The following is an 11702-nucleotide window of genomic DNA, read 5'->3' on the forward strand; positions in this document are numbered from 1 at the left end:
TCCACCTGGGGGCTCTGCATGCACCATGCGAAGGGGTCAGCCATCCTTTGCACACGTATTTTATTGCCTCCTGTTCCAGACACCGATCTGCGGACTAGAAATGGCCATCATGGTATTAATAACTGTGCATAAAGGCCTTCATGGTCAAGTGAGTTTAGAACAGGCACACTCGAGCCCTTCCTCCAAGCTTATCAGCACCTACTAGCAGAGTGAAGCCTCCGGAAAGATCTTCAGGAGAGGAACCCCATCTGAGTTGTTTAATGAAACCTGACCCCAATTTATTTAACAGTGGCGACTTTTTTTAAACAGCAAACCTTTCGCCATTTCTCAGAACTTTGGAAGATACTTCTCTCGTTCCTTCGAGCCTGCCGTATTATTTCCCCCAAAGCGTTTTCTGAGAACTTTTGCTTCACTTAAAAATGAAGGAATGGGGCACCTGGGTGGCTCAGTTGGTTGAGTGTCTGTCTGACTCATGATTTCAGCTCAGGTCACGATCCCAGGGTCGTGGGATCGAGCCCCACGTCCAGCTCTGTGCTGAGCGTGGAGCCTGCTTGGGATTCTCTCTCTCCCTCTGCCACTCCCCTGAAGTCCCCTCCCCCGATTGTGTGCTCGCTCGCTCTCTCTCTCAAAAAAAAAAAAATGAAGAACTATTTTGTTTCTTGAATTCCAATGCAGACTGGGTGGTATATGATAAGTTGGATCCACTTGGAAGAACAGGAGAAAGATGACCCAGCAGTTATCCCCTAAGGTCCGGGAATCAGAATAAGGGCGGGTTCCCAGGAAGCCGAAAGGAATCATAAACTGTGTGGAACATTGTGTGTCCTGTTTCTTTTGAAGAAGAAGGTTTTCTACAGAGACCAAGTCTGTTTAGTTTTCATGCATAATTTAGTGCCATTTAAGATTTTTCCTTGGTTTAATTGCTCTTTTTTTTCCCACTTTCTGGTTAAAAAATGATTTTGTACTAGACCCTTCCCAGAAGAGCATGCATGTGCCCGTGATCATGTATGCACACACAAACACGTGAACATATACTTGGTTATTTCATTTGACTTGGCGGGGAGATGAAAATGCATGTTAGGAAAACAGTATTTCCTGGCTTTTTGAGACCAACGCCCTACGAATCTAACATACACCAGGTATATGAGAGGGAAATTGAAATGCGTTAGATGTTGCTTCCTCTGTGCAAATAACAGCGGGAGATTTCATCTTCAGAAGTCAGATTTGTGGGGTAGGGAACACGATTTACAACAGGGTAGGGAAGACGTAGCTGTTTCAAGATGGGAAACTGATGTGGAGTTCGGTATACTTGGGAATTAATCTTATTTTAATGCATGGCTCCAAAGGAAAGAATGCCAATAGTCTAGTGCCTGAAATAAAATGAGCTGCCTTGAGCCAGTGCTGGCCCCGCTGGGCTCCTACACCGTATGGATTTCTGCTCCGTTGCCCTGTCATTCTCGTGCGCTGGGCTGTTCCTCAATGTTTGGTCTTTGATGGAAGAGAAGGAGATATGCCTCCAGGCACCTGTGGAGACCTTTCTTCATTAATTCCATGTCTAATTGCTGCTTTCCATTTCTTGCTGTCAAAATCTGAAGGATATTGGCAACTTACCCATCAGCAGGGCTGTATTAGTTTTATTTTAGTCATGTCCGTTCATTATTTAATTCTAAAACTGTAACCTGATTGTGTATTTCCTGAGCTCCAGCCCTGTGCTGCCTACAGTCCTAGACCCTGGGATGAAATGGCAGCGTAGTTGTGGCTCCTGTCCCCGGGGGCTCCCAGCCCATCGCTGGGCACTGAGGCTGTCACTGGGGAAGGTGGTCCTGCGGGAGACCCAGGAGCAGCCAGGAGGGATCCTTCGTATGACAAATGTCCCAGCAGGTTCAGGCTTGATTTAGAATTTGTGAGCTTCAGCCTAAAGTATTGTGAGTTCAGTACACCCTAAATGAACACCCATCATGGGCTAATTGTGCTCGTAACCAGGGCAAAACGGGGAACTCAACACAGACTGCACTTGAAGAGATGGAGTGTGGAGGCCCTGAAGGGAATGAGACACTCCTTCCCGTGGACGGCCCTCCATGAGCAGGCACCATGCCCGTTGGCTCTGAGCTATTCTGATTCTGTGCATCAGCCACAGAGAAGGGGGTGCACCTGTTCATGGGGTCCAGATGGTATAAACAACAGCTTTAACAATTGCAAATCCTTTGCCCTGACATCAAATTAACACAGAGAGGTTGAGTTTATCAATGTCTATCAGCTGTTAACTTAAATGGCTGTCCCAGAGGTAAGAAAAGCATTATGTACTGTGTTCATTATGAAATTAGCCGTCTTTAGCCAGCGTCCTCTAATAACAACCAGGCCAGGTGAACATAATGTAATGTATCAGTAATTAACATGAGCCATGTGACTTGACTCATACTTGGTCTAAATCTCGTTTTCCATGTTTGTGAAATTTTTCGGTGTGCTTCATGTTTCTGTTAAAGTAGCATATAAATATGAAAGTTAAATTTATAATTAGATTAATTGATAAAGATTAAAAACTGTTTCTCTGTATTCCCCTAGTTACTAAGGAGGTAAACTATATGGAGGTTTATTTGCCCATGAATGACAGTAGTGGCCAGAATCTATTTCTAGTCATCAGGATTCTCTGCAGTAATTTGTATTTTAGTGTACCAACTTATCATGAGCATTTTTCCCCCATCAAGATCCTTAATAGTTCTTGAGTTACAAGTCTGTAAAATTAAATGTCTCATGAAAATAAAAATACAACCCATCCACACCTGCGAGACACCAGCTGAAGCAATTCTGGAAGGAAAACTTACCAAACTAAATGCTGACTTTAAAAAAGAGGAAAATTCTCAAGTCAATTAAGTCACTTAAAGAAGCTAGAAAAAGAAAGGCAAAATAAACCGAAAGTAGTAGAAAGAAAAAATAATGAAGATGAGAACAAAAATCAATAAAATTGAAAACAAAGTCACTAGAGAAAAATCAGTGAAACAAAAACTGATTCCTTGAAAAGATTCACAAAATTGATAAACGCCTCCAGCAAAACAAAAGATTTTAGGGGTGGAGAAGAGACAAATTACTAATAAAAGAAAGAAAACAAGAGATTCCACTCTACACCCAACAGACATTAAAAGGAATACTGTCAGTAGCTCTACGTACATGAATTTCACAAATTAAAAGGTATGAACCAATTCCTTGAAAAATAAAAACTACCCCAAATCATCTGAATAGGAAATCGATAACTTATATGAAAACTATTCAGGAAATTGAATTCATCATTTTTAAAACTCCCCTCAAAACCACTTATGTGGTTTCATTGGAGAATAATACCAAATATTTAAAAAATTGATACCACCTCAACACAATGTCTTCCAACAATAGAGGAGGGAACACTTTCGAACCCATTCAATGAAGTCCGTGTTACATCCCGCATAAATGTAAACAAAATTTCTTACTACAATAGTAACAAACAAAATACTCTAATATATATAAAGAATTTTACACTGTGACCAAGTGATATTTATTCCAGGTATGTAAAACTGGTTCAGTCTTCAAAAATCAGTCATTGCTGTTTCCAGGTGCCTTTCTATCCTAAAAACGTAAAAAGTTCAACAAACTGAAAAGTCAGTAACTCTTCTTAGACCCACCAGAGATCTGAGGTCACAGCCTGTAACTGACAAATAGCTGGAGGTTCAGTGTGGATGAGTCTGACAGTCAAAAATGCCAGCAGGACCCGGTCCTGGGAGAGGGTTCCCATAATTTTATGCGCTCTGATGTCTTATGGAAGGTAGAGGGACCAAGTATCCATTTTGAAATCTTTCAGGTCATTCTATTCTTTTCAACAAGGTCTGCCGTCCAGGGAAAATATTTGACCAGAGCCAGCCTAACCCTCTGGAGTTTTATCAGGACATAACTGACCCGGAGTAGGGGAAGTACCCAACTCCTCACTTCAGCCTTCCACATGGGAGAAGGGAAGCACCCAAGTGCAGCCCACTCTAGCCATCCTGGACAACCAAAGTGGGGGTGGGGACTAAGAAGCACTTGCAAAATTCACAGTCCAGAGGCAAAGGCTCATGGAAAGACCGAGACTTGGTCATAGGATACAGAATGCTTCCCCTCCCTCCACCCCTTACCTTACCATCATCTTACTAAAGTTCTATTTACAGCACTTCCTTTTACCCAATATACTATGTATTTAACTGTCAAAAAAAAAAAAATTACAAGGCATACTCAAAGGTCAAAAACACAGATGAGCAACCCTCAGAATCCAAGTCAGGCATGGCATGTTAGAATTATCAAACCAGGATTTTTTTTTTAATTTTTTTTAACGTTTATTTATTTTTGAGACAGAGACAGAGCATGAATGGGGGAGGGGCAGAGAGAGAGGGAGGCACAGAATCAGAAGCAGGCTCCCAGGCTCTGAGCCGTCAGCCCAGAGCCCGACGTGGGGCTCGAACTTGCGGACCGTGAGATCGTGACCTGAGCTGAAGTCGGACGCTTAACCGACTGAGCCACCCAGGTGCCCCTCAAACCAGGATTTTAAAATAACTGTGATTAATATGCTAAGGGTTCTAATGGAAATAGCAGACAATGCGCAAGAATGGATGGGTAATGTAAGTTGAGTGATGGAAGCTCTAAAAATCAAAAAGAAATGCCAGGATGCTAGAAGAATGCTAGAGATCAAAAACAGTAACATAAATGAAGAATTCCTTTGATGGGCTCATAAGCAGAATATCCAAGATCCATAGACCATCTACATAAGGTGTAATACATGCATGATGGGGACATCAGAAGGGGAAGATGCCTAAAAAAGAACAGAAGCAAAATTTGAGACAATGACTAAGAATTTCTCCCAAATTAATGTTACACACCAAGCACAGATCCAGGAAGCCTAGAGAATACCATGCAGAATAAATACCAGAAAACCCCCTACACCTAGGCATACCATATTCAAACTTCAGAATATCAAAGATAAGCAAAGAATCTTGAAAGAATTCAGAGGTAAAAGCACCTTTCCTGCAGAGGAGCAAATACAGGGACTGCATTCGACTTCTCCTAGGAAACCATCCAAGCAAGTAGAGTAGAGAAAAATAGTTGGTGTTGAGAGAATTCTGCGCCCTGCAAAATTATCCTTGACAAGTGAAAGAGAAATAAAGACTTTCTCTGGCAAACAAAAATTAAGGGGCCTTTCTGCCAAGAGACCTCCCTGGCAAGAAATGTTAAAAGAAGCTCTTTAGAGAGAAGGGAAATGCAGAAACTTGGATCTACATAAAGGAAGAGCACCAGAGAATGAATAAGTAAAAGCAAAACAAAAACTTTTATTTTTCATATTCTTAAATGATCTACCAGATAATAGTCCATTCCAAATGATTCAGGAGGCAATGTGTTCGGTTATGTATGCTGATGTATGTAGTTGGATAGCTATCTTTATTTATGTTTATGGAGAAGTGAAATGAATAATAGTGATGCAGTGGCTGGGAGCGAGGAATTAGGATTATTTGTTATTATTTGTCATTATTCACACCACTCTGGAGACACAATAGTGTTATTTGAAAGCAGACTTGGATCATTTGTAAATGTATAGTGCAAACTCTAGCATTAACAGTTTAAAAAAATACAAAAGAAGTATAAAATGTGTTTTAAAAAGGGAGAAAATGTAAATGTAATCATAATAAATGCTCAGTTAAATCCAGAAAAGGCAAGAAGAGAAGGAAACAAGAGTAAGAACAAAGAATAAGGGGAACAGAAAACAACAAATCTGGTAGATAGAAATCTAATTATATCAATAAACACTTTCATTTTATTTTTCAGAGAGAGAGAGAGCATGCACAAGCAGAGGAGAGGAACAGAGAGAGAGAGAGAGAGAGAGAGAGAGAGAGAGAATCTCAAGCAGGCTGCACACACAGTACAGAGCCAGATGCAGGGCTCAATCCCATGACTGTGAGATTATGATCTGAACCAAAATCAAGAATAAGATGCTCAACCAACTGAGCCACCCAGGCACCCCTCAGTAACCACTTTAAATATTAATGGCCTAAAAGATAGAAGTAGAGTGAATCAGAACTTTAAGACCCAGCTATCTATTGTTCATGAGAAACCCAATTTAAATATAAAACACATATATATTTAAAGGAAGTGGATGGAGAAAAATATATTATTTTAACACTAATTAAAAGAAAGCAGGAGTAGCTATATTAATTTCAAAGTAGACTTCAGAGCAAAGAAAGATATCACAGATAAAGAAGGTCTGGGGTGCCTGGGTGGCTCAGTCGGTTGGTTGTCCAACTTCGGCTCAAGTCATGATCTTGCAGTTCATGAGTTCGAGCCCTGCATCAGGCTCTATGCTGACATCTCAGAACCTGGAGCCTGCTTCGGATTCTGTGTCTCCCTCTCTCTCTGCCCCTCCCCCGCTCATGCTCTGTCTCTGTCTCTCTCTCAAAAATAAATAACCATGATTTTTTTTCTTAAAAAAAAGAAGGTAATTAACATAAAGATAAATAGGTCAGTTCTTCAAGAAGACATAATAATCCTCCATGTGATACTCACCAGCAACAGAGTGTCAGAATACATGAGGGAAAATAACCAATAGAAATGCAAGAAGAAACACATGAATTCACTATTACGTTGGAGACTTCAACATCTGCTATCGGAAGTGGACAGATCCAGCAGACAGAAAATCAGTAAGGACATAGTTGAACTCAATACCTTCAATCAACTGGTTACAATTGACATCTATTGAGTATTTTATCCAACAGTGGCACAATACACATTCTTCTCAAGTTCACATGGATTATTTGCCAAGATAAACCACAGTCTAGTCCACAAAACACACTGTGATACATTTAAAAGAATAGAAATCCTATGGTGTCTGCCCTCAGACCACAGTGGAATTAAACCAGGAATCAGCAACAGAAAGATGCCTGGAAAATCCAGATACTTGGCAATGGACAACAGACTTCTAAATAACACCTGGATCAAAAAAGAAGTCCCAAGAGAAATTTGAAAACTTAATTTTGAACTTCATTAAAATGAAAACACAACTTAATCAGAATTTGTGGGGTGCAGCAAAAGCAGTGCTTAGAGGAGTACTTATGGCATTGAATGCATATATTAGAAAATAAGAAAGTACTAAAATCAGTCTAAACTTAATCTAAGGAAACTAGAAAGAGACGAGCTAATTAAATCCAAATAAGCAGAAGGAAAAAAGATTAATAAAAATTTGAGGAGAAATCAATTAAATTGAAAATGGGAAATTAATAGAGAAAGTCAAAGAAACCAGGATTTGGTTCTTTGAAAAAAGTCAATACAGTTGAGAAGCCTCTAGCCAGGCTAACTAAAGAGAAAAGAGAGAGGACACAAATTAGTAATATTGTGAAATAGGAGACATCACTCCAGACCCCACAGATATTAAAAAGATAATAAAGGGATACAATGAACAATTCTGTGCCTACAAATTTGACAATCTACATGAACTGACAGTGTGGTATGATGACTAGGTCAGTAAACAGAATTGGGAACCCAGAAATAAACCTGCACACATATAGTGACCCGATCTTTGACAAAGGAGTCAACACAGGACAATGAAGATTATCTTTTTAATAAATGGTGGTAGAACTATTAGGCATCCGCATGCAAAAATATATAACCATACAGTATTTGTCTTTCTCTGAATGACTTATTTCACTTAGAATTAATACTTTTTAGGTCCATCCAGGTGGCTGCGAATAGCAAGATCTCATTCTTTTTGATGGCTGAGTAGTATTCCATTGTGTATATATTCCACATCTTTTTTTATCCATTCACCTATCAATGGACTTTCAGAAAGCTTCCATATCTTGGTGATTATAAATAATGGTGCAACAACATAAGGGTTCACATATCTTTTTTTAAAATGTTCATTTAGTTTTTGAGAGAGAGAGACAGAGACAGAGACAGAGCGTGAGTTGGGAAGGGAAAGAGAGAGAGGCAGACACAGAATATGAACTGGGCTCCAGGCTCTGAGCTGTCAGCACAGAGCCCGATGTGGGGCTCAAAGTCATGGACCACAAGATCATGACCTGAGCCGAAGTTGGATGCTTAACCAACTGAGCCACCCAGGTGCCCCTGCAAATATCTTTTCAAATTAGTGTTTTTGTTTTTCTGGGTGAATACCCAGTAGCAGAATACCCAGTAGAGTAGTTCTATTTTTAATTTTCTGAGGAATCTCTATACTGTTTTCCACAGTGGTTGCACCAATTTGCATTCCCACCAATAGTGCACAAGGGTTCCCATTTCTCTACATCTTTGCCAACATTTGTTATTTCTTGTCTTTTTGATTTTGGCCATTCTGAGAGGTGTGAGGTGATATCTCATTGTGGTTTTGATATGCACTGATGATGGTTGATGTTGAGGATCTTTGTATGTGTCTGTTGTCTTCATTAGAAGTGTCTATTCAGGTCTTCTGCCCATCTGTAATTCAGGCTATTGAAGCTCAAAACAATTATATTGCTTATTCCAAGATCACATAACTATCAAGCAGTGGTATCAGACTTTGAATCCAGATTTTTCTGGAGTAGAGACCTGTAAATACCTATACCTATGAGTATGGGTTTTCTGGGCAATTATGGTGTGTCTTCTGTGTGCAAAGCACACTGACAGAGTTTAGGGCAAATTAGGAGATTGTGTCCTTAAATTAAACTCTGCAAAGGAGACAAATGGAAAGAAAGCATGCCAAAGAGAGTGAGAATATAAGATTCATGGGTGTTTCACTTGCGGAGTAGGGCAGGTATTGACAAAGTGAGTCCTTCCCAGAGCATGGCCATGGCACTGGCCGGCTCTGACCTCACAGAGCTGAGGAAGCCATCCCTCCCTGAGGAGCTTGGAAGGCAGTCCCGAGTGGGTTTAGTGGGAATGTGCAGAGACAAAGGACCTCATGTTGGCCTACTGGGTGGGCAAGGGTATGTATGTGTTTAAAATATTGCAGTTTGGGGCACCTGGGTGGCTCAGTTGGTTAAGCGTCCAACTCTTGATCTCAGCTCAGGTCACGAGCTCACAGTTTGTGAGATCATCATCGGGTTCTGCACTGACAGTGCAGAGCCTGCTTGGGATTCTCTCTGTCCCCCTCTCTCTGCCCTTCCCCTCTTCATCCTCTCTCTGTCTCAAAAATAAATAAACACTAAAAAAATTTTAAAAAATAAAAATAAAGTGAAATATGGCAGTTCACCAGACCTGACAGAGGGGAGGGACTTGACCACCCCTGGCAAGACTGAAGCACCAGCAGGCTGGAGACACAGGACTAGCGCTCAGCAGAGAGGGGGTTGGAGCTGCAACACGGCTTCCTCCCCAGATGGATGATTGCTAACATTTCAGGGTCTCCAAGGGAGAAAAAATGAAGTCAAGAGATGAATCCTAGGGCTGGGTGGGGAGGCTGAGGGCAAGAAGAGAGCAGAGTTCCTGGAGGGAGAAGGGGCTGTGTGCACTGGGACATAGGTTCCAGTGTGTGATAGTTAGGAGCTAGTACACTTTGCAGCTTGGCTAATGTGAAAAACAGTAGCCATAAAAACATGAGTTTTTCTGCCTAGAATTATTCTGTTGTGTTTTTTTTTTTACAACTTTCTTTTTCTTTTTTTTAAGTTTATTTATTTTAAGAGAGAGAGAAGGGAGAGAGTCCCAAGCAGGCTCTACACCATCAACAGGGAGCCTGACGTGGGGCTTGAACTCACGAACCATGAGGTCGTGACCTGAGCTGAAATCAACAGCCACTTAACTGACTGAGCCACCCAGGAACCCCTAGAATTATTCTGTTTTCATCGTGGAGCTTGTTTGGATTAGTTTATTTTGACAAATGGTGTCGGTGAATGAATGTCTTCCATCTCTTTTATGACTTCACACATCACAGTTCAGCCTACTTTGGTAGCGGGCATATTATCAAAGACCGTGGAAGCAAAGGAAGGGAGAATGAGAATGTGACTCGCTGCTGAAGTTCAGTGCTGGGAGCCCTTGTTGAGGCCACGGTAATTCCTGACATTTCCACTCTGGTGGGAGGTTTGGAGGCAGCTGTTCAGATCCAGATCAGCTGCGTGAAGCGTAACATAAAAACAGTTCGTGTCAACTCACGTTGGCAACCATTCCTTCATATCCCTGACCTTCCATAGAGCATGATGCAGGTGGCAGAGAAGATTACGGCTGACGCTGAGATTTGTAGGGATCTTTGGCCCACGTGGAAGCCTGGGGAAGACGCACAGGCTGGTAAACGCTAAGACGGTGCTTTTCAAAAGCGTGGGCCCCAGACCACCATTCGTGGCAGCAGCGCCTGAGAACTTGTCGTCAAAGCAGATCCTCTGGCCCCATCCCACACTTCATGAGTCAGACGCTCTGGGGGTGGGACCAGCAGCCAGTGTTTCAGGAGCCCCTCAGGTCATTGGTTCGTATGGTGACATCTAGAAACCTGCTGCTTGCTTATTTAAGCTCTCTCTTGTAAAGGTGCCTTGGAGAATCAGACTCAGCCTGGCTCTTTGAAAGTTACATTTCACTAACTTTTTCCTATGATTACTTAAAATTAAATCAAATGGTTGCCAGTGTGACTTACATATAAGGCCCCAAAACGGAACCGTTCGTGAAAATCACAGTATTGCCACTCGTAAAAACATGTAAATAATGCCAGTTTCATTTCACACACAAAAAAGGTGGGGGTACTTCGTATTATTTAAAGCATAGGTTTCCCACTGTCATCCGTGGGACACTGAATACAACATATCCTGTGAAGCTGACTGCCTAATTAAATACATTATAGATTAACGCTCGCTGCGAGTATAACACGTTTTTCTGCGTTCCAGGTCCAAACTGCTTTGCAGAAACTGCTGTCATCCCAGCTGGAAGAGAAGTGAAGACGGACGAGTGTACCATATGTCACTGTACTTACGAGGAAGGGACGTGGAGAATTGAAAGACAGGCCATGTGCACGAGGCACGAATGCCGGCAGGTGTAGACACGGGGCCGTTAAAAACAGACGTTTTTCTAGAATATTTTACAGACGTGAACACTCTAGATGACTCTGGGGAATGTCATCCAAAAGGAGAAGACTTTTGATGAGGAGTGTGCAAAGTTGTGCGTACCTTTTGCGCTTCTCGGTAACCGTTTCCTGCAGAAGAAGGAAATGGGTCTATTTCAAAACATCCACAAGAACTTTGGGCACAAAACCCCCTCTCTAAATAAATGTGCTATTTTCACAGTAAGTACACCGAAGTACACTATTATATATTAAATGTATTTCTATAATCCCTCTATTAGAGAGCTTATATAAATGTTTTCTATAGATACAGATTAAAAATGCTGTGTTGTCAACCGCCTTCACTGCGTACCTGCATATCTGATTCCTTTCTGATTCCATCACACGAGGTTGTTTGTGGTGGCTGATTCTGCCTCACTTCTGGGAACACTGCACCCGTCGATGGCCCATACGATGATGAAATCTGGAAATCCTGCCCCCATTCTGTTTCATCACAGAGATCGATCTAGTGTCCTTAGGACATCCAGTCTACTTCACATAAATACATTTCCTTCTTCTGATGACTTACCGGTTTTACCACCTCCGTTTTCAGTCACCAATGAATCATACCAAGACAACAGGCATGCACTTTTCCTATGTTTCGATGCTTCCGCGTTGGGGACCGTACTTGGACACACACATACGGTTCATCCTCTGTTCATTAGTTTCTCTT

General features: G+C 41.6%; 1 protein-coding gene across 1 annotated transcript in view; it reads left to right on the forward strand.

Annotated features, from left to right (window-relative positions):
• The window catches only part of VWC2 (von Willebrand factor C domain containing 2), a 122424-nt gene extending 111094 nt beyond the window's left edge, over positions 1 to 11330 (forward strand). The window contains exon 3 of the mRNA XM_042913712.1: positions 10818 to 11330. Coding sequence (XP_042769646.1) covers positions 10818 to 10969 — 152 coding nt within the window. The 3' untranslated portion in view covers positions 10970 to 11330. The remainder of the gene's footprint in view (positions 1 to 10817) is intronic.
• Positions 11331 to 11702: the final 372 nt, after the last annotated feature.

The sequence above is a fragment of the Panthera leo genome, chromosome A2, assembly GCF_018350215.1.
Source record: "Panthera leo isolate Ple1 chromosome A2, P.leo_Ple1_pat1.1, whole genome shotgun sequence".
NCBI lineage: Eukaryota > Metazoa > Chordata > Mammalia > Carnivora > Felidae > Panthera > Panthera leo.